At 40.5% G+C, this 25,004-nt stretch overlaps 2 protein-coding genes and 1 long non-coding RNA gene across 20 annotated transcripts in view; 2 read left to right on the top strand and 1 right to left on the bottom strand.

Annotated features, from left to right (window-relative positions):
- LOC123506759 (nuclear receptor coactivator 2-like) overlaps positions 1–13,390 on the top strand; it is a 158,092-nt gene extending 144,702 nt beyond the window's left edge. For 8 of the 18 annotated variants that reach the window (XM_045259069.1, XM_045259065.1, XM_045259068.1 and 5 more), the window contains 4 exons: positions 1,007–1,435; positions 3,863–4,273; positions 12,392–12,465; positions 13,010–13,390. In XM_045259069.1, the coding sequence (XP_045115004.1) occupies positions 1,007–1,435; positions 3,863–4,273; positions 12,392–12,465; positions 13,010–13,087 (992 nt within the window). In that variant the 3' untranslated portion in view covers positions 13,088–13,390. Of the gene's footprint in view, positions 1–1,006; positions 1,436–3,794; positions 3,815–3,862; positions 4,274–12,391; positions 12,466–13,009 lie in introns of those variants that run through there. The other 10 variants (XM_045259075.1, XM_045259074.1, XM_045259073.1 and 7 more) reach the window with 8 other exon arrangements.
- Positions 13,391–16,780: 3,390 nt separating this feature from the next.
- Positions 16,781–17,619, bottom strand: LOC123506615. Its single transcript, XR_006675477.1, has 2 exons — positions 17,375–17,619; positions 16,781–17,084 (listed from the first exon to the last, which is right to left on the bottom strand). It is a non-coding gene; the product is annotated as an uncharacterized LOC123506615 (long non-coding RNA).
- Positions 17,620–19,991: 2,372 nt separating this feature from the next.
- On the top strand, positions 19,992–24,270 carry LOC123506697. The gene is made up of 3 exons (XM_045258964.1): positions 19,992–20,301; positions 23,339–23,523; positions 23,759–24,270. The coding sequence occupies exons 1-3, from the start codon at positions 20,278–20,280 to the stop codon at positions 23,898–23,900; spliced, it is 351 nt and encodes a 116-aa protein (XP_045114899.1). The 5' UTR covers positions 19,992–20,277; the 3' UTR covers positions 23,901–24,270.
- The last annotated feature ends 734 nt before the right edge of the window (positions 24,271–25,004 follow it).

Here is a 25,004-nt window from a genome sequence, read left to right as displayed (position 1 = left end):
AAGACACACTCCCAACTTCACATCTCCTGTTTGGAATAAGAGATCACCACTTCTTGATATTCTGTCAACAGGAGTCTCATCAAGTATGACTCCACCTTCCTATCCTGTAATTCCTGTCCCCTCTGCTGTACAAACCAGCTGTCATGTCCCTGAGTGAGCAAGGCTTAAAACTTCCCTGAGACAACCCACCACCAGCCACCACTACCACTACCACCACCACCATCAAGGCATAAGAGCCACTGCACCATAGCTAGGAGTCAAGGGCCAGCCTGGCTGGGGTCCTGGGGAGGCTAGGGGAGCACTGGGGCTGTCAGATGTCAGATCATTGGTACTCTTGATGGCTCTCTGTACCATTGGAGGCTGTCAGTCAGTCAGTTAATCAGTTAGTTATCAGTCAGTCAGTCAGTCAGTGAAGCACTTTGTAAAGCACAAGTTAGTTCGAGAAATCTGCACTGTTTCTTATTGTTGGTGTAATGTACGTGATGTGATGTTGGTGAATGAACTCATTGAACTGTACTACTTTGGTTTGCAAGAGAAGTCTGCGACTAGTCAGAGAATAACCTGAAACTTTGAGAAAGCTGCCACCTTCTCTTGAAACTTATTAATCCTATTGCACTGCACCTTTGCAAGTGTCATGAGCTCATGTATTCCTCATAATGTTTTGATATTTTAACTAACTTGCATTTTATTAAGAGTTCCCTTTATTACAAGCATTATTAGTGATGTTCATGCACATGTAATGTATAGTGATTCATAGTGTGGAACACTTTTAGAGAGAATGTATCACTCATTTCAGTGTTTTGAGAATCATGTGATGAGAGTAGAGTAGCTATCATGCTGTAGTAGGCTGTGTGGTACTGGTGGTGCAAGTCAGGGCCAAGTGATGCACAAGTGTGTGTATGTCTGTGACCACGGCATAAGTGGGTGTGTGCACTGGTAATCACTGCGTGCATGGGTGTGTGTCGACTGCAGCAAGGTGACTGACCTGGGGCGGTGTGTTTTCTAGGTGTGCACTCCCCGCGCAGTGCTCACCCCTACCCGCCGGCCCCGGGCCACCACCATGACCCACCCGCACCCCCTTCCCACCCGCCACCAGCTGCAGGCGGCCACCTCCCCGGCCCGCACTCTGTGCCACCTTCCTCCTTAGGCCACGCCCACATGGTGCACCACCACCCAGGCTCCCTCCCCCCCTCACTCATGACCTCCACCGGCTCCCCCATGGGACCCGTGGCCGTGTCCTCATCTGGGCCGGTGGAGGGGGCTCACATGATGGGGGGAGGACCCATGGGGGGCGGCGGCCCTGGGGGTGGGATGCCAGGGCTGGTTGGAGGGGTAATGCCCCAGGGCTACGATGGGGGTCTCCCACCCCACCCTCACAACTATGAGGTGGCTGCCCACTACTATGGGGCCCCTGACCCAGCCAGGACCTCTTCGGGTAAGTCTTCTCCTGCCCGCCACCCATCACGTGCACATCACCACTAGGTAGCCTCTCACAGTCACTAGTTGTCATCAGAGTTGCACAATACTAACATGTAGGACGTGTGCCAATGTCTAGAAGAAAGTAGAGTTCACATGCACAACATTCAGACATGACCAATATTCATATTTAACATCAAAAGACAACACACTGTGAATGCCATAACTACAGTGAAATCTGAGGTGAACTTTTAGATTAGATAAAACAAGGAATGTTGTGTTAAGGATGAAGTACGTACACAAATAAATCTTTCATGAAAGGCTATTGGTGATCCTGGCCTAGTAAAAAAATGCTACAAATATTTATCCTTGCCAGTACACCTGAAGGCTTCTTATGCTGAAAATAAGCTCAAAAAAGATAGGAGAGAGCAAGCTGATAAGATACAAGTGAAAATAACATAAATCAGTTTTACTTTCAGTCAGTAAACAATGCATTTGAATGTACAACTCTGTGAGATTATATTGATTTTTGATAGAAGAATAATTTTAGTGTCCTCCAGAAAACTGTCTTTGTCTGTGCCAGGCTGACATGCCCCTGAGAGACGGGTTGCCAGACCAGATGTCAAGCCTTGGTGTCCTTAAATATTTTGCTTAAAACTCCCTCACCATTCTGTATATAAAGTGTAGTAATGATTTAATTGGTGCTTGACGTACTTCACTTAAAATTCCCCAACCATTCTGTATATAAAGTGTAGCAGCGACTTGTTTGGCGTTAAAACCAAAAGATTATACTGAGAGAGGGATGTGTATAAGGAGAGAAACTGTGAATGTGATTTGGAAGTTTTGATGTTATTATGATCCTTGCAGAATATCAAACTCTACATATATTAATAACCAAGATACAGATTCAGATTCGGATTCAGATTAATTTTATTCCATAAAAAAAATTTTTGCGTCATAGCATGTAAGCAAATTTATATACATCAAAGAGTGATAAATCAGAATACATATGAGATTTCTCTTCATATTCCATGTTTGATTTAATTCAAATTTCTGTGTCACTGCCATGAATGAATGATTACTAGAAGTGTCATTGTAGGACTTAGGAAGCCACAGAGCAAAACTGCCGTACAAGATTTTCTCCCTAAAAGTCCCTTAAGACCTTGAGGGAGAGCACCTGGTGCCATGAGAGCTTTCATTAAGGCCCCTAAAGGATACACAAATTATAATAAGCAACCCACACTGTCAATGATAAAATCACCTCTGTGTGCAGTGTAGTTAAGGCATTGTGACAGGATGGAAACAAAACTGACAGGTTGATGAAGTTGCACAGATACCAGACACAATCACATGAACACAGGGTATTTCACTGAACATTGAGTTGATCATCCTGTGGTGCCAACACATCAGTTCTTTGGTTATGTGCTTGTTGGACCTCCTGGTTGGCACATCGACTTGAGTGTTGCAACGTCTCTGTGCTGAGGCTGAGGCCGGCTCTTTCCTTGTTTGGCCTTGCTTAGCGTGACAAAGGTAACCAACACCTTGAAATGCGACCGTCGCTGGCCGCCCGATGTTCTGCTCTCAATCACCATGAGAGTCGTAACATTTAGGTTTTGAGGTTTGGTGTTGCCTGCAGTTCATTGGCTAGTAAGCTTGTGTGAGAAGATTAACCAGTGTTCTTTGTTGAACCGTGCAATACATTGCTTTATCTGGTTAATTTATTTGTTTAGACTACATATGCTGAGCTGAACTCTGTGGGCAGACAGATTGTAATAGTCCAGACCTGCTTCCCATTTGTGGCTGGCAATCCAAACTTACCACCGTGACGTGACCCGCTGCACCCCGTCCTCGTAACTCTGAGAGTGTGTGTCTGAAGCCATCCTTGTCCTTCATCCTTCTTCCTCCTAACAATTGTCCTTCCCTGACTGGTCCATTTTTGTCCCTAATAACCTCAATCTATATCTGATTGGTCCATATTTTATTACCACTAACCTGTGGCTACACTGTCTTGCCTTCTTGTTTGTCTTGTTTTCTTGTTTTGTTTATGATGACGTGTTTTTTACAGTAACTGCTAGACTTTACATGTTAGAGAAAGGTTTACTTTTTTCCCAATTAACTATTTATTCAGACAATGCCTTGCCTACAGGTCTTCTAATGAGTGTGTCTTTTCTACTCTCCTGTGCATATATCTGTCAACCTCTCCAACATTAAATGCATTCTTGACTTATTTAACCACATGACTAAATACTAAGTATTGACAAGTAACACACTATTATAGCTGCTCTACAGTAAAAAGCTAAGAGGCCTTTAACAACAAGTACTGAATAGATTCAATAATTTCCTCTTGGTTGCAGCATAAATCCTCTCTTTGGTTGCAGTCTGATTCCTAGTAAGTTGACCATTTAACTCTTTCGGTTGCCTCATGACTCCCTTGGTGGTTGTGCAGGCGGGAATGGCATGCTCAGTGAGTACACTCGAAACGAACTGCGGGCCCATGTTGGTGCCCGGAGCACAGGGGGTGGGGGGGGAGGGGGAGGACCAGGCTCCCCTTCCCCCAACCAGCAGCAGCCACCACAGCAACAACAACAGCAACAGCAACAGCCACAGCCACAACTACAACAACAACAGCAACAACAACAACAGCAGCAACAACAGCAGCAGCAACAACAACAACAGCAGCAGCAACAACAACAGCAACAGCAACAGCAGCAGCAGCAACAACAGCAGCAGCAGCAACAACAACAGCAGTCCCAACAAACACAACCACCACAACTGGCCTTCCAACAAACCCCCGACCAACACCACCATCACCACCACCACCTTGACCAGCCGCTACTTCATTCTTACTCCCCCTCAGGTACCTGTCCCTTGACTCACTCACTTGTTCTACACTCTAGTATAACTCACACCATTACTACTAGTCTTACTACCTCAAAGATCTAAATGCAGCTGACTGTTTCCAAGGTACTTTGACTTTTGGCATCTCATTTTGCTGCATCTCTTGCTTCTCTGTACCTCAAACTCTGACGGAATGAAAGGCCGTACTTTGCTTCCGAGTATGTTTCTTCGCATAGCTGTCTGTGTGTCTGTATGTTTTTGTAAACTGGCTTAGCTATCATAATGAAATTCTCATCTCTGCTTTATTTCATCACTACGTCTTCTCTCTGTATATACCGAACTGTCAGCCTAATACAGTAATGTAGCAGCTGATGTGTGTAGTGTCAATGAGAATCAGGCCTGTGCAACTCTTGTCTTCCTTCTCGCTGTTGTGACTGTGGTGACGTCCTGTAGCTCTTGAGTGTTAGAACATCAAGGGAAGGATGTGGCCAGCCAGAGAGGACACCATTAAGTGACATTTATGTACACTGATTGCAACAAACTCTCTTCTTACACTCTTCAGTTTTTATATCTTTGCCTTTTAGTTGCTTTAACATTTGTATTTCATCCTTTGATTTAAGTTTTATATACTCTGAGAATGGTAGTTTGGTGCATTAGCATTACAACATTTTGCTGTTTGATGTGAGAAAGGATCTGCTCATGTCTGTAGGAGATGCAGAGCAAAGAAGGGATTAGTGACAACACATGAGTGGATGACCCCACTTGCGATTAGGATGAAAACAAGTTTGTGCTCAATATAGGCAAAAGATAAATGAATAAATAGATAGATTAATTAATTGATAAATAAATCAGTAAAGTAAGCAGGCAGTGGTTTCATGGAGGCTGTTGCCAATGGAGATGAATGCAGAGGACCTCATGTGTATCAGTAGAGTGAACCAACATTTGTTTGAATACACTTGTTTCATAACTTGAGAATACTAGAAAATAAGGGAAGCTGCAAGGAACCAACAGGCCTACATGTGGCAGTCCCTGTATGAAGCAACCCACCTATTTCCACCTGTCATCCTCATTCCGAAGTTTGGATGACTTGAGCAGTCATGATTCTCTCTGTGATAACACTTTGCATGTGAACGAAAAAGCAGGCTGTGTAGAATTATTTCACTCATCATTGTTGTAGTTGAAGTTGGTGTTCTTATTGTTGATGTACAGTTGCATCTTGATGAGACATGGAACACAGTGAAACCAAAGCCATCCAAGTACTTACTTCTCACATATTGTGGTTCCTTTTATGTACTGTCATGTTTATACATAGTAGGAAATACAAAATTGAAATGCCTTCAGCTTCCACCATTAAGCCTTGGTGTCCAGCCTTGTCCTGCCAATGAGCACGCCAAGAAGTTGTTGTGTTGTGTTATGTGTGTTGTATGGCGGCTGTTAACCTTTCTGCTCCTCCTCTCTGCTTCCTTGGACTGTCAGTTAAGGCTTTGCAAGCTGTCATGCTGCTTAACATTTCCCATGTATATATAATTTGTAGAGTTTATCCAACCTTGATCTGTTTAGTTTGTTTGTTTTGATCTTGTATATATTTCTTTGATTGATTGATTGATTTTTATCTGATTTTTACCCATAAGGAATCATTTAATTTATTTTACTTATCTTGTTTTATTTGATTTTATTTCATTCTATTTATTCATTTATTTTATTTTTTTTTTCTTTTAATAACAAAGAATCTTTCTAAATTTGATCTGTAATAAAGTAAAATTTTAAAGGTGAATTTTTACCAACTTATGCTCCAAATTATAATTGTGTTCTATTATGATTAGGTTTTGCTGTGTAGGTGTGAAATAAATCACAACTCCTTTGCTGTCTCCTTTTTTTATATTTTATATTTATTTCATCATAAAGAATTAGTTTCACACACTTGAGGGACTTGCATAAACAAGCCTTAGACTAGACTAAATAGACTAGACTAGACTAGACATAGCAGACTTAACAAACCAATACCATAACACGAGTAATGCACAGTACTCAGCATGAAGCACTAATACATTGTTTAAACCACATGTATCATCACATGATTGGAATTGGAAACCTTTCACTATTTTCCTTCACATTCTCTTTTAAATAAATTGGTACATAAACAAAATCTAAGGCTGTGAATGTTCAGTTTGTTTTTATAAATTTCTATATGTGCTTCATACAAACAAATGAGTTGTGTCAAAAGTTGTCAGGGATCAGGAAGAATTTATATGCTTCTTATATTTATAAAAGAGTTGGGGATGAGTGAAGAGTGCATGGGAAGCAACATTCACCTTATGTCTCTGTTTTATTGCCATGAGGCACTTGAAACATTTCCCATCAGTCATGTTTATTGTTAACATTCGCTATTTGCATTACCTCTCAAGCCTGGTCTTCTGTATTGCCTCCTACTCTTTCAAGAGACATTTCACACTATTTCTCATCAAATTTTGGATAACACTTTTTAGCACATTCTTTTGAGATTACCTCCTTCAGTAGAGCTGTGTGTATATATGTATATATGTATATATATATATATATATATATATATATATATATATATATATATATATATATATATAGATATAGATATAGATACACACACACACACACACACACACACACACACACACACACACACACACACACACACACACACACACACACACACACACACACACACACACACATGTACAGTGGACTCTTGGACTTCAAACATAATTTGTTCCAGAATGCTGTTCAATGTCCAAATTATTCCAAGTCTGAAACCATTTTTACCATAGGAAACAATGTAAATAATTTTAATTCATTCCAAGACCCAAGATTATCCAAAGTAAATAAGAATTTAGTTAAATAAATTAATACTATTTACCTTTTGGTGGCAAGCTTCATGGCACACGTAGATGATGGTGTGGGAGGGCAAGAGAAGCTTGGCATTATGAACGTATTAATACAAAGGGATATTTTGGGGTGATCTTTGCATTTGAGGCTGTTCTAGGTAGGGGCACCTGGCTAACACACAGCAATCCAGAAGATTTAAGGTCTAATTTACAAACACTGTATGGGCAACACATTGTATCCAACCAGATACATAATAACAAGGGTGGCAGTGGAGTGTACGAGAGCATGGCGGAATAAGACACTACCAGCCAGCAACTGAGAGAGATACCGAGACACTGGTGCCACCAAGGCAAGTGGGAAAACAAGAGGACACAGCCACAAGGCATATACATAAACACAGTGCCATTATAAAGATAATAACAACAACAATAATAATAATAACAATGATAAGGATAATAATGATAATGAAGACATGTGAGGGTCCACTATCACAAGGCTACACTTCAATACAACTTCAATAAAAACATTGTTTTGTTTCATGTCTGTTACACCTTGTCATTAGAGTAGTTAAGAAATATTTTTGTTAGTGATCAGTGTAAATATAGGAAATATTATTCGGCCATCCTACCTAGTTGAGTGACTCTGGTCAAATGTCCTGACCCCAGCTGGGAATAAAAACAAACTGGGAACTGATACTTATCTTCCGCTAACAGTGCTAACGACACCTGGATTCAGCCGCCTTTGTGTTGTTCCAAGTCCGAATTGTTCAATGTCTGAGGGTCCACTATATATATATATATATATATATATATATATATATATATATATATATATATATATATATATATATATATATATATATACTTTGTATTGGCATAGGACAAAATCCTTTCTTACAAGAAGAAAGATAAAATGAATAAATAAAAAAAAAAAAAGAGACAGGAAGGAGGAGAGCTTTGTAATGAGTTGTGCTAATGGTGGTTTTAGAATCAGATTTCCTTCTTCAAAGAAACTGCTGACCTTGGTTGCAGTCAGTTGGTTTTCAGTAAACTCTATTAAACTGAATGCACAATTTAGGTGAATCAGTTGTCTTTGAGGAGGAAAATTCTCATTTTGAACTGTCACTTCTCTGGCCCAGTACATAAGCATCAAACAATGCAGGAAATCTATTCAGCTCAAGAAAAGATTCCATCTAGCTATTCTGATAATTTTTCTCCACATGAGTAGACCAGAGAACTGTGATGTCACACTCCACTAATGCTCACAAATCCTCAGTCTGCTGCCTCACTTACCTGCACCTCTCAGACTTGCACTGCTCATCCACCTCACTATGTTGTGTCTGTCTGTCTGCCTGTTTATACACCAAGCTGATGTCTCTCTTAAAATTGAGGTACTGGCTGACATAAGGCATTACATACATGTATATATGTATGTGTTTTCACAAGTGTTGTCTCATCTCTTAACCTCAAAAAAAAAACAATTGCACACACACACACACACACACACACACACACACACACACACACACACACACACACACACACACCCGGTAGCTCAGTGGTTAGAGCGCTGGCTTCACAAGCCAGAGGACCGGGGTTCGATTCCCCAGCCAGGTGGAGATATTTGGGTGTGTCTCCTTTCACGTGTAGCCCCTGTTCACCTAGCAGTGAGTAGGTACGGGATGTAAATCGAGGAGTTGTGACCTTGTTGTCCCGGTGTGTGGTGTGTGCCTGGTCTCAGGCCTATCCGAAGATCGGAAATAATGAGCTCTGAGCTCGTTCCGTAGGGTAACGTCTGGCTGTCTCGTCAGAGACTGCAGCAGATCAAACAGTGAAATACACACGGTCATGTAAAGAAAATCAGGATGAAGCAGTGTGTGAACGATATTGGAAAATACAGTTTTCCACGAACGGTGGAGAAGTGGAATGCATTGAATAATGAAGTTGTTATAGCACATAATGTGCATAAGTTTAAGGAAAATTTGGAGAAATGGAGGCATGGAGACAGGACATTATGAGCCCCGCTCGAACCCTGTACAATACAACTAGGTAAATACACACACACACACACACACACACAGGCCAGCAACAAAGCTTTGCTCAGGTTTAAGTGAAGGATCATATGAAGAAAGGCTATGAAGACTAGCTCTTACAACTTAAGAACAGAGAAGGGAAAGGGATATAATAGCAGTGTACAGAGTGATGAATGGACTGGGAAAATTAGATAGAGAAGACTTATTAATCTGGGACACCAGTGATACAAGAGGACATGGAAAGAAATTAAGAAAGGACAACTGTAGGAGAGATATCAAGAAGTTCAGCTTTCAAGATGTGTAGAGATGTAGAATGGTTTAGATAAAGTCGTTGAAGGAAGAACAATCAATAAGTTCAAAGAAATATTGGATTTTCATAGATATGGAGACAGGACAGCACAAGCATAGCTCTTTTCCTGAATGTTATAACTAGGTAAACACACACACACACACACACGCGCGTGCATGCATACACGCACACGCACACACACACAATTTCACTTAAGTGTGGCACAAGACCGGGCATACAAAGTGTAGTGATGATTCACCAAGCATGCATGTCACCTTCACATGCTGCAAGTCTCACCTTGTCTCACTCACCTGATAGGAAGCATTCATCCTCAACACCAGGACTCACTTCATTCTGATTGTCCCCTACCAGTATTGTTGTAATGCATCACTGTCCATTGATACAATACATATCGTGTATACTATTTCATTATATATATATATATATATATATATATATATATATATATATATATATATATATATATATATATATATATATATAGACTGGGAGGGCATAGCTGAGATAAGCTGTCATGCCTTGTCTAATCGTAACAAACTAATGGTGGAAGCAGCACCAAACATTCCCTAAATACTCCTTGGCTGGCTGTGCCTCCTCCTGAAGGCTCTGTCTCTGTGCCCTGGTGTCTGTCTCCCAGAGTGTGACACACTGTGACAAACAAGCACTCACTGGCCGTGGCTGCCACTGCCGCCGCTGCCGTGCCGTAGTCATTTACTCTCCTGTTGCTATATTTAGCTCCTTTGTTTGTCTGTTGCACAATACTATGTTATATAGTTACTGGATAAATGTGATGAGCACATTATAATTTTTGTGCATGTTGAATCATCTGAGTATATGTAAAACAGAATCTGAACTAGAATTAATTCAAATGAATAAAATCCAAACAAATGTGATAAAGATGAATAAGATTCCAGCATTTGTTCATTCTTCCTAGATTTAATCATCTGATAATAAATAAATTGGTTGACATATTTCTTAGCATACGGTGGAGTTTTCCCCAAGAACTGATGAAATGCTGAAAACTTATGTGTTAGTAAATATTTCACAAATGCACACTATGAAACCAATAAAACCAGTATGTAAACTAGATCTTCTAGCTCTTCCTTCTACTGTTGATGTGTACCTAAAGTTTGGTCAATGATGTCTTAGGGTAAAGTAAATATTTATTCTGTGTTCTGTTAGCTTAAAGTTGATATGTATATAAACACATTCTTTCCCTCTTGCATCTGTTCTTATTGTATGTGGTTTGTGTGGGCAGCAGTGAGCTTATGTTGTGTGTGTGTGTGTGTGTGTGTGTGTGTGTGTGTGTGTGTGTGTGTGTGTTGGGGCAGCACTGTCTTGCAGAGACACTATTTAGTACTGCTGGGAAATGACAATGAACTGAAATGCTCACAAATTATTACTGACCTGCGACCATCCTGAGTAGTGTAAAGTACTTTTACATGTTTGTCACATTGAGTACTGGTGTGTTTTTAGTTATACTTGTATCTTTTGTTTAGTCTGTTGCCCCAAGATGGATGGTTGGAAGTCTGAACAAGAGGGAAAAATGAAGACGCTCCAATTTACAACCTAAGTTCTGATATGCCCATATTATATACCCATATTGTATATTCATAGTCATTTTTATACATTAAGAATCTATATAGAATTTCTTCTGAATGGATCAGGTGGTATTAGAACATTTTTATTCATATTATATTAATATTGCAGGATTTTCAACTTCACGTGGTATTTAATTTGTTGCAGTGTATAAAACTAATGATAAGATTACCTGTGCCGAGGGTCAGTCTGCTGTCTGGCCTGGACTGGTGACAGTCAACAGTCAACGTACTCGTTTGTGTTCTTGTGTAGCTTGACCAGAGCCTGCTGCTGCCATTCTGTGTTCCTGCCACACCCACCCACCCACCCTACACACACACACACACACACACACACACACACACACACACACACACACACACACACACACACACACACACACACACACACACACACACACACACACAGCATGTTGCTAACTTTGCATGCAAAAGCTTGCGCTGAAAGCACGAATTGTTTTGTGAAAAAAAAATTATCGTGCATGACAAATACCATAATAACATTAAGCTATTAACAATATGATTTAGGTTTACTTTATTTGCAATATATATATATATATATATATATATATATATATATATATATATATATATATATATATATATATATATATATATATATATATATAATATCTTTTGGAAATTATATATGATTTGTGTAAGTAATTAATCACTAAGACGTTAGATGACTGATTAGTGCAAAGTAATAGCTCAAAATAAACATATTGTTGACGAGAAACATGATATTTAGAAGTTAAATCTGAAATATCACACTGGAGAGAGAGGAGCACTAGCACACCACTGCTCCCACCAGCAAGTCACAAGCAATTCATGAACTAGAAGATTGAGAATCTGAATTGTTATGAAATATTAGGAAGTGGTCATATCTCATCAGGTTAAGGCAAGGTTTGAAGCTCTCTTGACAGAAAGTGGAGGACCTTGTTCATCTGTAACATTTCTCAAATGTTCATCAGAGACTCATAGATCAGTTCCAGTGTTTCTAAGCATTCTTTGCACTGTGCCACCCCACTCACTTTTGAGAAGACCAATCAAATTGAAAGAAATTTCCATAACTCCATAGTCCTTAACTGCAGTCATCATTCTAGCAATACTCTATTCAACATACAGAAGGAAATTATGAATGAATGTTGAGTGTACATGATTTAGTCCCTATTTCTACACCACTTGCAACACCTTTATTTCAGGAGGAGAATTTCTGTAGAAAATCATTGGTTGCACATTTAACTTCATACTGTTCTTCTCTGTATACTCAGATGAAGAATTGAAGTTGATGAGAGTATAATGTACTTCATATATATTGTGATGATATTTTGACAGAAAGCAGCAAGTGGGGAGGAGAAGGTGTGAACACGAGTCAAGCAGGAGGACTAAGCACATCCCCTAGAGTGAGTGTGTGTATCACTGGTTCTTCCAGATGTCCTCCTCTGTTTTCCTTCACATCTTGTTATTTCTTGAGTGCTTTGTATCTGACTTCCATGTCTCTTTTCTCTCTCTCTCATTTCCCAGAGTAAGTGTATGTGTCTCTTCTGGCTTTCACTCTTCATACTCTCACTTGTTCTTCCAAATGTCTCCTGATCTCGTACACACCTACCTATATCTTGAGTAATATGTGTTTGTCCTCTACCTACCTGCCTTCTCTTTCCTCCTTTGAGCCTCTGTGCTTTCTCCAGACATCTCTCTTGTCTCTCTCTCATACTTACTGGTTTTCTTTATAGTAATCTTGTTGAATGCTAAATTTATGATTTATATCTTTACTGCAGTTGTTTGATTATAATCCCACAAAGGAAGTGTAAGCAGATTATAGTAAACTATATAAATTACCTGACAGTTGCCTTAAAATAAGAAAGAGCATGCCAGTTATAGGTTAGTTGCTCTGTGCTATGTGAGTATTACAGTTAGAGAAACATGTTGTGCATGGATTGGTTCTCTTTCCAGATGGACGATAGCCGCAGCAGTGGTGGCGGAGACAAAGGGAAGTCAGAGAGCATGCTGAAGCACCTGCTGTCCAAATAATATTCTCAGTGGGTCGCTGCATCGCATCATCCAAATGCTCACCTGCACACTCGTCTCCTTGGCCACTCTGTCTCTGCTGACCCGCCTGCTGCCAGTCACTGAGAGTTGCAGGTTGCACCACGGCTGTGTCTCTGTGGTGGCAATTGTGGAGCACGTGCACCCCAATGCTGGGGAAAAAACTTCTTTTGCTTGACTGACTGGTATAGTTTTCTTTGTGATGAAGCCAAGGTTTTATTCACTGTGTAAGGAAGATGGATGTAAAATTATTGTTTTATTCTACAAGTATTAAACCTGTGCCTGTAATAGTGAAGATTTTTCTTCCTAATGCAAAAAGTGTTTTGTAAAAACAAATTGAGAGTAGTACATTTTATTCTTTTAGAATGTTTTATTCTTTTAGCATAAAACATAAATCGAAAATGACTCCATGAAAATTTTATTTTGATATGAAACTGATGTGTTTGAAAATGAAAAAAATAATAATATATATATCTATATATATATATATATATATATATATATATATATATATATATATATATATATATATATATATATATATATATATATATATATATATATATATATATATATATATATATATATATATATATATATATATATATATATATATATATATATATATATATATATATATATATATATATATATATATATATATATATATATATATATATATATATATATATATATATATATATATATATATATATATATATATATATATATATATATATTGGAGTAATTAGACAAAAGGTGTAAGCAAAGGTGTTTGTCCCGTGGGGGGTGTGCTTGCTCTGGCCTGGGTGGAGGGAAGCCAGTGTGATGGTTCAATGCCAGAGCAGTCCTGTGATTTAAACTACCAGTACAAAAGGGGGAATGCAAAAAAGTTTGGTGGGTCCCAGGGTTTGTGCATTCTATTTCCCATTTGCCCACAAGTAATGTGTACATGCTCCCTACCTTGCTTTTACCATTGATTATATTAAGGAAATGATTTCTCTTCTAGATATATGAAACTCATGATTTACCTCACAATGAGATCCCCCCTGCACTTCACCTAATGGCAAGAGTCGATCTCATTGCTATATTTTTATTCTTCTCCACTTTCACGTTTATCTGTCATAGTGCCGCAGCAGGAACACATTGCCAGCCTAACCAGAAGGACGTGCCATGTGCCGAGGCGTGGTGGCAGGAGTGCCGGCGCCGCTGCTGGGCTGGGCAGTGTGGTGGCCGGCAGGGACTCTGGTGGCATGTTAGCTGTGGTTTGGTTCAGCCTTATGTGCAATTCTTACCATTGGGTTGTGACTTTCATGTCTAGTGTACAGAGATTATTATTATATGAGGAGGGTAACAGTTGGTGTTGTCAGACTGTTGTATACTATTGTTATGAATGTAATTACCATTAATATAGTTCACTTATATACAGAGCCTTACATACTCAACTCTTCTATACCAAAGGCATTAATGTAGATACACAGTGTACTTGCGGAAACTTCCCTAACCCTGTATTTCTTTGCACATCACCAAGTTGAATGTTAGATAGCAGGAGATGTTATCAAGATTAGAGTAAAATATCATGTTATAATGGTTTATTATTTTTCTATGAGAAAGTTTATTGACCTGTTGTTATTCTACAAAGAAAATTAATGTTGGTAAAGCTATGTTAACTTATTGCTGGAACACAGAAGTGGGTGGGGCCAGAGCAGGGAAGAGTGCGCCAAGGGAACAGAGCCAGCCACCTGTGGTGCAACGCGGCTGGGAACAACTTGCTCATCATTCACTTAATGGCTACTTGTGGACTGGCAGGCTGGAGAAGGTGACCCTTTGGAAGTGACAGGCAGTGTAAAAGAGAATGAGAATCATAGTCTGTATTTTTTCACTTAGGGATCATCCCAAGACCATTTGGTAGATAAGCAAAAAAAGCAGCCAGTGTTTCTTGTTCTTGACAAAAGATTTATACTTGGCTGGTGTGTGATAATTGTATTTTGTTTTTGGACCAGACTTGTGCTTTTTGAAAAACTGGATTGAGGAACTGGACAATAGTGTGGAAGTCAAGTGATGACTTATACAGTGAAAGATGAAGAGTTAGTCTTCATTTATAACAGTTGTGAGGCCTCCAGTAACTACTAGAGTACAGTAGGAGGTCAGACTGTTTTGATGCCTGATAATGATAAAAAAAAAAAAATAAAAAAAAATCTTAGTGAAGTGACTTAGCTCAGGCAAACCTGGAAAGTGCTCTTAAAATAGGAACTGTTAAAAAGTGGCAAAAGACAATTTAACCAAAGGGCTTAAGTGTAATTTAAGTTTGGAGGAGGAGGTGGCGGTGGCAGCAGCGTGAGTGCCCAGGAGTGCGCTGGCCCCAGAACTGTGATGTGGCTCCCTCACAAGTGCAGTGACTTGCGGACCAGAAGTTCAGGGTAGAAAATTCCCCTCCTGACCTTCTTCTGTCATTATTTCAGAAGTGATCTAGTTACATTTATTAATTGAGTATGTAATTGATTCATCATAAGGCCTCACACAAGAAAATTACTGGAAAAAAAAAGAGAAATTATGTATTGATTTATTTCAGTAATCCCGACTATAGTTCCTGTTTAGACGAGGAGCCTCTTTTGTTGTGGTGCCCAGGTCCGGTCTTATTTCCCTCCAATGCTGGGACTCCTGATTGGTCAATATTTTATAGAGTTTCAGCATTCAGTTGTATGTTTCATTTGGTGGAGTATGACTTTTGTATATATTTGTAGTGTGTAAGACAGTAATTATTATGTAACAGTTATGGAATCCCACAAGAAGACTGGCTGCTTCCCTCAAGTTGCTTTTCATTCATGTGGGGCTTTCGTCATGCCGTATAGTCTGTATTATCATTGGTTTCTGCAGCTTCATTGGTTTGCATTGGTACGTTCCCTGTACATTGTGTGTGTATAGGCAAGTTTCACCATCATTAAGCCATGTGGCGAATAAAAGAGAAATGGTGTAATAATGTAAGGTATTTTTCTCATCCCTTCCTTTTGGATTTCACAGAAAAATGTAAACTGTTTGTGAAGATTCTCTATTTTGTGTATTTTTTCCAGACTGCACAAAAAGCACCACTACATGCAAGATTTTAAAATTTTCTTTAGGATTAAGCACCCAAACCTGTAAGATTGTGACAGCTTCTTGCTTACTTCCATCTCCAGCAGTAATGAGAAGCAATTCACTCTCACCTGGATCATTACACAGCAAAGCGTAAGTTGACCTGCATCATGAACTTCAGAATTTCTCTATAGTAATTATCTCCTTTGTTTTACTAGGTCAGAATGGGTGTGTTGTATCCATTCAGGACAGTATACATATACAATGTAACATACACACACACACAGAGATTGGCTTATTACTACTATCATTATCAATAGTAGTAGCAGTAGCAGTAGTAACAGTAGCAGTAGCAGCAGCAGAAGCAGAAACACTAGTAGTAGTGGTAGTAGTACATGACAAAGATAAGCTCTCAGCCACAATAGGTTAGAGGCTGGGTAAGCGACCACCACCTATGATAATATTAATGGATAAGGTAATTTACGGTGATGGTCCAATATAAATCAAGCGCCTTATTTTTCGACTGTCTCCTTCCAGATTTCCACAAAGTCCATCGCATGCCTATAATACGATAGTATAAAGTGGCGGGAAAATGAAAGTTTGAAATACTGGCTGAATCTCAATTAATTACTTCAAAAGGCTTTAGTTGAAGTGGCGTGGGATTTGGGTGTTTTTAGGAACTAGTGACAGGTTAACATTTCTACATTATCAAGAGAAATACTCTTGAAACTTCAGTGATCTTTGACAATAGTGGTGCGAAAAGTATTTCTGAATGCACACTTCTCTTCCCCTCTACCATCAACCTCCTTTAAAAAATGGCTTTGGTCACTTAATTTTGAAAAAGTTGAGAATGAGTGATATGAATAGACAGCTGGGCTATGCAACATCCTCCTCCCCCGCACACGTCCATCTAGAAAGATTGAATAGATAGATTGATATAGATATCGATGTGACATAGGACATAAGAAATTTTGTTATATACAATCGGATTTTAAAATAAACTCAGCCGTTTGTAAAAATAGCTTGCATCTCAGAATCTACTTGAGTATAGCACCTTCCTTCTCCTCTTCCCCAGCCTCTCTTTGAGTGCTATTTCCCTCCATGGTGAATTGCTATAAACACATCATTATCAGTAAACACAAGTTATAATCAAAACCTCGAATTCTACAAATAGCCACCATCCATCCATCCTTTTCTTACCTCCCTATTTTTTCTTCTCCCTCGCCACCGGAAGTGATTAGGATTATCTCTTCCCCGAAAGGTACAACACACACTAGGAGGAAGGAGCAAGGTTGGTAGGCGGACAAGTGCGAGGTAACCTTGCAGCATCATATTTGGTAGCCACGGAGGAGGAAGCGGGTGCGCCTCCTTATCACCTCCATCCAAAACGGTTGTGTCCAGAGGGGAGAGAGAAGGGAGGGGCACAATTCCTGAGGACCATATTATGAAACACTTATGCGTCTAATGTACTATACTTAGACTACTTTCAAAAGACTAATTGAAGTTTTTTTTTTTTTTTTTTTTTTTTTTTTCCGTTAAGCGTTTAAAGGGATCTAGTGAATAAGAGAAACACTCTTGAGAACTCGGCTAATAAATTCAGTGCCCTTTGAAAGGGTGGTGAAAGAATCAAGCATTTATGAATATAGCCCTATTACTTGGTGAGTGTGTTTCACTGTTTCACTGTTTGATCTGCTGCAGTCTCTGACGAGACAGCCAGACGTTACCCTACGGAACGAGCTCAGAGCTCATTATTTCCGATCTTCGGATAGGCCTGAGACCAGGCACACACCACACACCAGGACAACAAGGTCACAACTCCTCGATTTACATCCCGTACCTACTCACTGCTAGGTGAACAGGGGCTACACGTGAAAGGAGACACCCAAATATCTCCACCCGGCCGGGGAATCCAATCCTGGTCCTCTGGCTTGTGAAGCCACCGCTCTAACCACTGAGCTACCGGGTGTGTGTAATTCACTGTTTGATCTGCTGCAGTCTCTGACGAGACAGCCAGACGTTACCCTACGGAACGAGTTCAGAGCTCATTGTTTCCGATCTTCGGATAGGCGTGAGACCAGGCACACACCACACACCAGGACAACAAGGTCACAACTCGATTTACATCCCGTACCTACTCACTGCTAGGTGAACAGGGGCTACACGTGAAAGGAGACACACCCAAATATCTCCACCCGGCCGGGGAATCGAACCCCGGTCCTTTGGCTTGTGAAGCCTGCGCTCTAACCACTGAGCTACCGGGCCGGTGTGTGTGTGTGTGTGTGTGTGTGTGCAAGCAGAAAGTGAGGCGTGTATTGCTTGCTACTCGCTAATCATGAGAGAGAGAGAGAGAGAGAGAGAGAGAGAGAGATGGGGTGTTGGTGGTGGGAGTGAAGGTGTGAGAAGCATGGGGGCGTTAAGGATGTACGGGAGGGGAGGAAGGCAGGCCTATACGCACATCAGAGGCAGTTCTAGCTAATGACGGCTGCCATGAAAAAAAAGAATAAATAAATAACAATAATAATAAATAAATAAAGAATATTACAGATTTCATTTTTGTTAGAAAGATAGGTAGGAAAACTGCTTTAAGTAGGGAGCCGACAGTATCTTCTTGGTATATGCGGTGCCATCGCTGGTATTGTACTTGTGGTAGTTATCCACGAAAGTAAAAAAGGGATTTATAGACGATTTATAGTCGACTACGAATTGCTAGAACAGCCGGGGAACCACCCTGTCGGTTTGATCAGCTGCTTTCCTGGTAATTTTCCAGGGTCAAATGAGAACAACTATCACTTTAGAATTAAACGTACGAGGAATATTGCTGAAGGTGTTGTAGTAATAACCATTGACCTTGTTACTACATCTCATAATACTTCCATCTAAGCCAACCCCTTTCGACTTTCTCTCTCTCTCTCTCTCTCTCTCTCTCTCTCTCTCTCTCTCTCTCTCTCTCTACTACTACTACTACTACCACTACTACTACTGCTGCTGCTGCTGCTGCTGCTGCTGCTGACTTACAAGAATTTCTAATAAAACACTAAATGTATTCCTTATCCCTAGCTATGAACGAATCCACAACTGTTTCTCCCGTTTCTCCTCTTACTTTTTTTTTTCTCTCTTTCTCCTAAGACATCAAAATGATACCACAGCAGCTAAAAAAGTTTTGTGTATACGGGCCTGGCTGGCTGCTTGATTGTTTGTTTTAATGCAGCTGGCCAGCAACTGCTCGATGCTGCGAATGCTTTCAGCTGAAACTTGCCAGGAGTTCCGTATGGCTGGAGCTAGTTGAGAGGAAAAAATGTCCCGTGCAAATCAGCCTATATTCTTAATTCTCTCATCAGTTGTGGGCGGCGCGGCAGGAGGTGATAGTGATAGGTTATGCTGTGTCCCTTGTCCTGCAAGGCACGCCCATGCACACTCAAGTTGCCGCCCAGCCTCACTCAAATTGTGTTTATTCTCAGTGTTACATTGCCTCAATTCCTTACTTGGCGTTTAGGGCAGAGAGTCAAAGAGGACACGCTTGGTAAACACCTGGCACTATATTCTGAAGCATTTCTGCGCCGCACCTCAGCTACATCCCAGACTCCTTTAGTTGAAATTGCACGGCTTTTTGAGAGTGTTTTTACGATTCTAGTAACAGATTAACAAGATTTCTACACTATTTAGTGGGGAAACATTCTTGAGATCTTCGCTAATCATCTTTGTGGTCTTTGAAAATAGTCGTGGTGAGAGAGCGAAGGGTTTCTGAAGACGGGCCCTGATTTAAAGCTCATCTTATTCACCTCACACGCGTCTCACATTCCTAGCGATTCAGTACGTAGTTATCCCGGTTGTGTCGTGTTACCAGCCTCACCGTGACGCTAACTAACCTTGTGGTACGCTAAGCAAATAAACACGTCCTAGTAAGGAGGCTGTTCAGTGAGTCAGATTACTTCCAGCAAAAACCTGACTGAGCGGAACTATCTGAATTCTCGGAGTCCAGCGTTCCTCTCCTCCCTCTTCTCTCATCAGCCCTGCAGCACCTTGCCTACCTTGTCTGCCCCGATCCCACTCCAGTCCCCCGCCGGTCGCCCCCACGTAAGCACCTGCTGCACCGCCTCCCAGCCATGACCACCTTTACCTATCTCCTAGTGAGTACACCTACTTTCCACAACAGTTGGGATTTGGTGCGGTGGGTAGGGAGTGGCAGGGAACGCTGGCCGTCTCCCATCTCCCAGTTTGTTGGTACTACGTTCTTAGGTACTATAAACTCAAATAGACTCATAGGTTGTAAGTGGCTGTATTTAGGGAGATTTAAAAGATTATTAGACGTATTCATTGATGAGGAAAATAGATTGAAATAAAAAGGTATGTTTCATTGAAGGATTGACACGTGTAGGCATGACGGCTTCCTGCGGCTTTCCCCATGTTGATGTTTTTGTTTCTTTCCTTCAGACTAGTGCAAGAATAGCTGTCATAAATGTGGTTTGTGGTTTCTGATGTTTGGTTAGCGAGTAAAGTGCAGTGAAGTTTGCATGGCGGTAAGGGATGCTGAAGGAAAGATGCGTTTAATCCTTTCCCTGCGATATCCAACAATTTTCAACACTACAGACGATGTGTGAAACCTTTAAAACCGTTTACAACAAAAGAAAGGATTAAAAAGAATAGATTTTGCAACTTCTAGCGAGTGTAAAGCTAGGAGGTGACTGCAGAACAAGAGGAAATATCTCAGAGTAGGAAGTAATAACAGAAAGATCTGTTAAATAGTAATGAAAGAGTTAATTACTAACTAAAATTTTCCCCATAATAACTTTAAAGGGGTTAGGAGTAGACATCCAGATATCTGTCACATCCGAGTCATAGTGGCTGTTTGCTTCATGAAACTAACACTCAAAAAAGCTCCAATTAGCGTGTTACATAAGCCCAGGTGAAATTATCGGAGTCTCGGAGCGAATGGGTCACACCGGCAATATGAGACAGGCTTTAATCGCTTTGTTCTGGTGTAGTGTCCCATTGAGTAGCCAAAGGGGCATCTATGAGAAATACATGATGCTGCGGTTTGACAAGGCCCGCTATTAGACTGGCTTACGTGAATATTTTGCTTTCTTCCCTCTTAGCCTTCTTGTTATTGCATTGTTATCTCTGCTATTCGTTTCATCACCAATACGAGACCGAAGGTACAGACTCGATACGTTTTCCTAAGTGATTTGTATAGGATTTTAACACTGTGATTTGAACTCGTGCAGTGAAATGTGCCAAGATTTTTCTATAGGTACCCTGCAACGCTGACAGAAAGAACAGTTATGTCAGTTCCTCTTTCACCTCTCGTCCTTCTTCTCTATCTTCATGCTCCACTGCGTCCCCTCTCCCATCACTTACTTATCTTTCCTTAACTCTCTTCAACCACACCTGACTTTTTCTTCTCCCTTCGCCTTTTCTCTAGAGTCAGGAGTTGCCGCTAGGTACGAGTCTCCAGTTGTTTCCGTCCCTTGCACCATCCTTTGTGACGCCCATCCTTTGTTCCATGTGTAGATTGGAGCCTTCTTCCAGGAACCTAAAACCTTTCCATCTACATATTTCTAGGAAAAGACCTTTGCTTATATGACTTAAGAATGTGCCTCAGTGAATAATACAAGGAAGTAATAAAGAAATACGTATCACTGCTTAAATTGATACACAATTGATAGATGGAAAAATAAATCTATATATGAAAAATAGCATATACCGTTTGGTTGAATATATAGGTACCCCATTCGTTAGTTATTCGCATCAGATCATTTCATAGGCTAGGTAAGGTGAAAGCGAGGCAGCACCTTACCGTCATACCACCATCACGAAACACTCCTGTCATCTCGTTTTTACTCAACACTACTTTCTTTTCTCCCCCGAAGTATTTCTCTCTCTGTTCCTCACTTTCTCCACAGGGTATGACTGGACTAGGTAAGCTTACATGAAATCTCAGCTCATTTTAGCTCGTGTCTTTTCTTGTTTCTACCTCAGAGTGACCTTCCTAGCTACACACTGTCCACTTTAAAACGAACATCATCCTCGTCCTTATCATAGTCATCCTCGTTCATTCTTGCCGTTCTTAATTGTCATCATTGTCATCATTGTCATTATCATTGCCTGATTACATGAACAATTAAACAACGAAACAAACTTCTCCCAATAATAAACATATTTTCACTTTAATCGACTTCATTGATTGTATTATTCAATTATATTCATTTGTTTATGCAGGACGGAAACACAGGAAGGCAGGCGCCAGATAGAACTCGTGCTTGGCTGCAAAAAAAAAAAAAAAAAAAAAAAAAGATTAAATGTATCCAAAAGTGTATGTCTTTGTTTCATTAAGTTGCTGCTCACTTGCTCTTCCTTTCTCTCTCAACGTTCACTTTCCCTTTCATGACGTGCGTTTCATAACCAAAAATGTCTGTACACTCGGCAATAGGAGTGCTCCTTAGGGTGAACACAGCATGGACGGGTGAAAGTTGCTGGAGAGGAAACTTAATTTAGCTTGCTTTGTTTCCATGACCCAGCCGGCTAAGGTCATGCACTGCCTGTTGACTCGCCTGCCTGCCACACCTGCGCTGAGAATTCTTGTTGAGAGGCAAGATGTTGGATAATATTCTTAAACGTTTCGGCATCTGATCTCGATTGCTTGTAATAAACTATAGTAGTAGTTATTGTAGGTTTTAAAACCGTTTGCATGGTTCTAGTGACAATATCAAGGATTCTGCATCACCAGTATATATATATATATATATATATATATATATATATATATATATATATATATATATATATATATATATATATATATATATATATATAGTTGAATACATCAAACTTTTTTCTTTGTGCTAGTGAAGAGGAATGCAAATTGCTCCAGTCTTAAATGTGCTCCTTGCAACAATTCTTTTTTTCTTGAGTCAAGGTGGAATCTGTTTGCACTCTAGCGGCGCTCGTGGCCCCTTGACCCCGTGGCCAAGTCAAGGGCAATGCTGCTTTAATAAGATATGTCTGACCTTTACCCTACTATTACACTTCACTGTATATTATTACTGTCAGCAGGTAAATTCATATGTCCTCCAACACAAAATGTGCTTTGCTTATCAACAGTGGGTGGCACGACGTTGAAGAAAAGAGTCGTCTTATGGTGATATTAACAGTGAGCTTTTGTTCCAGGTTGTGGTAGCAGTTGTAGCGGCACTGTCTGGCCGCGCCGAGTGTCGCCCGCAGACTCCGGAGACAAGAGATGTGGAGGCGGTGGCTGGCAATGACCAAAGGGACCAGCCTGTGTTCTATAGTGAACACCAGTACGGAACCATTGCCGGGGAGGTGACCACGAGCACAGGCAATCTCTTCGTCGCGTAAGAAGCATCCAGTTTATCTAAGACTCCTTCTCCCACTCCCACTTCCTGTGTGCTTGGCCTCCTTACTCGATCCTGCCTACACACACACACACACACACACACACACACACACACACACACACACACATCGTTCTCTTAATCAACATTTGATAATAAAACTTTGATGACATTTGTACAACTTCCAATGGTACCCGTAGAACAGCGTGTAATGTAAGGTATCTGCGTGTTTCAGTAAGCGCCAGAAGAAGAAGCCTCGCAGTGGTCCCAGCGTCTCCGCCCTGGTGGCTGGACCTCCTGAAGTCTCCGTCGGGGTGTCTGCTGGGCTCTCCCTGGTCCCCTCAGAAGCCAAGGTGGAGGTCGTTGCAGTGCGTTAACCACCCACCACAGCATTTATTTAGCCTATAACCAAAGGCCCGTATTTTGGAACGGCTTGGGTTCTCACTACGGCTATTTTCAAAGGCCATGCAAGTGATTAATTGGGTTTTCATGGTTGTTTATATTCTTCATTGATGTAGAATCCTTGTTATGTTAAACACTCACTGGAATCAAGAAAAACACCATTGAAAACTCGGGTAACTTTCACTAGAGGCTGTTGAAAGTGGTCGAGATATTATGCTGAATTCAAACATATGAGAAATATGATGCGAGGGTGATAGACAGGCAAAATGTAGTCTATAAACATGTCTGTAATGTCCTCCTTGCTGCTGTTGTTGTTACATGAAATTAAAGAAAACATCCACTGTGTATGATATCTTGGACTCAATCAAATTTATAGATATGATTTAAGTCGATTATCACTGAGTCTTGCTTGATCTGTGAGGATGCGAGACTTTATGGCTGGTGAACTCAAGACTTATGGTGTGTTACTGATTGACTCACTGCAGCAGCCGCCTGAGAAGACTGGGCGTGCAAACAGTCCATGAAGGGGCCTCATTTTTATTTCACTGAGATCGTGGGGTCGCTCAGTATATATGTACGTACACAGTAGATTGACAAGACAACTGGTGTTTCTATAATGCACAGAAACATTTTGCTGTCTTATCACGTCTACATTTCAAGGTCACATAGATGATTAACTGGATTCTGAAGAGCGTTTATCCTGTATTTGATGTAGAGAACTCACTAAAGTCTAAAAGTCACAATAGAACAGTAAAAACAGCCTTCAAAACAAGTACAGTTTTGTCTTCAGTAAATTTAACGCTAGTGTTTGGCAAGTCTCCGAGCGACGCCCCTTTCTCTCTCCCATTGTGCTTACATCAAGGTCTGAATAATTCAATCCAAGGACAGCGGCCAACAAACAAATACACTTGAAGACTGTAGGTATATTCAGGGGAGAGAGAGAGAGAGAGAGAGAGAGAGAGAGAGAGAGAGAGAGAGAGAGAGAGAGAGAGAGAGAGAGAGAGAGAGAGAGAGAGAGAGAGAGAGAGAGAAGAGAAGAGAAGAGAAGAGAAGAGAGAGAAGAGAGAGAGAGAGAGAGA

This window comes from Portunus trituberculatus, chromosome 20 (assembly GCF_017591435.1).
Source record: "Portunus trituberculatus isolate SZX2019 chromosome 20, ASM1759143v1, whole genome shotgun sequence".
Lineage (NCBI taxonomy): Eukaryota > Metazoa > Arthropoda > Malacostraca > Decapoda > Portunidae > Portunus > Portunus trituberculatus.
Note: the sequence above shows the minus strand (reverse complement) of the source record. Positions and strands in the feature narration are given on the sequence as shown.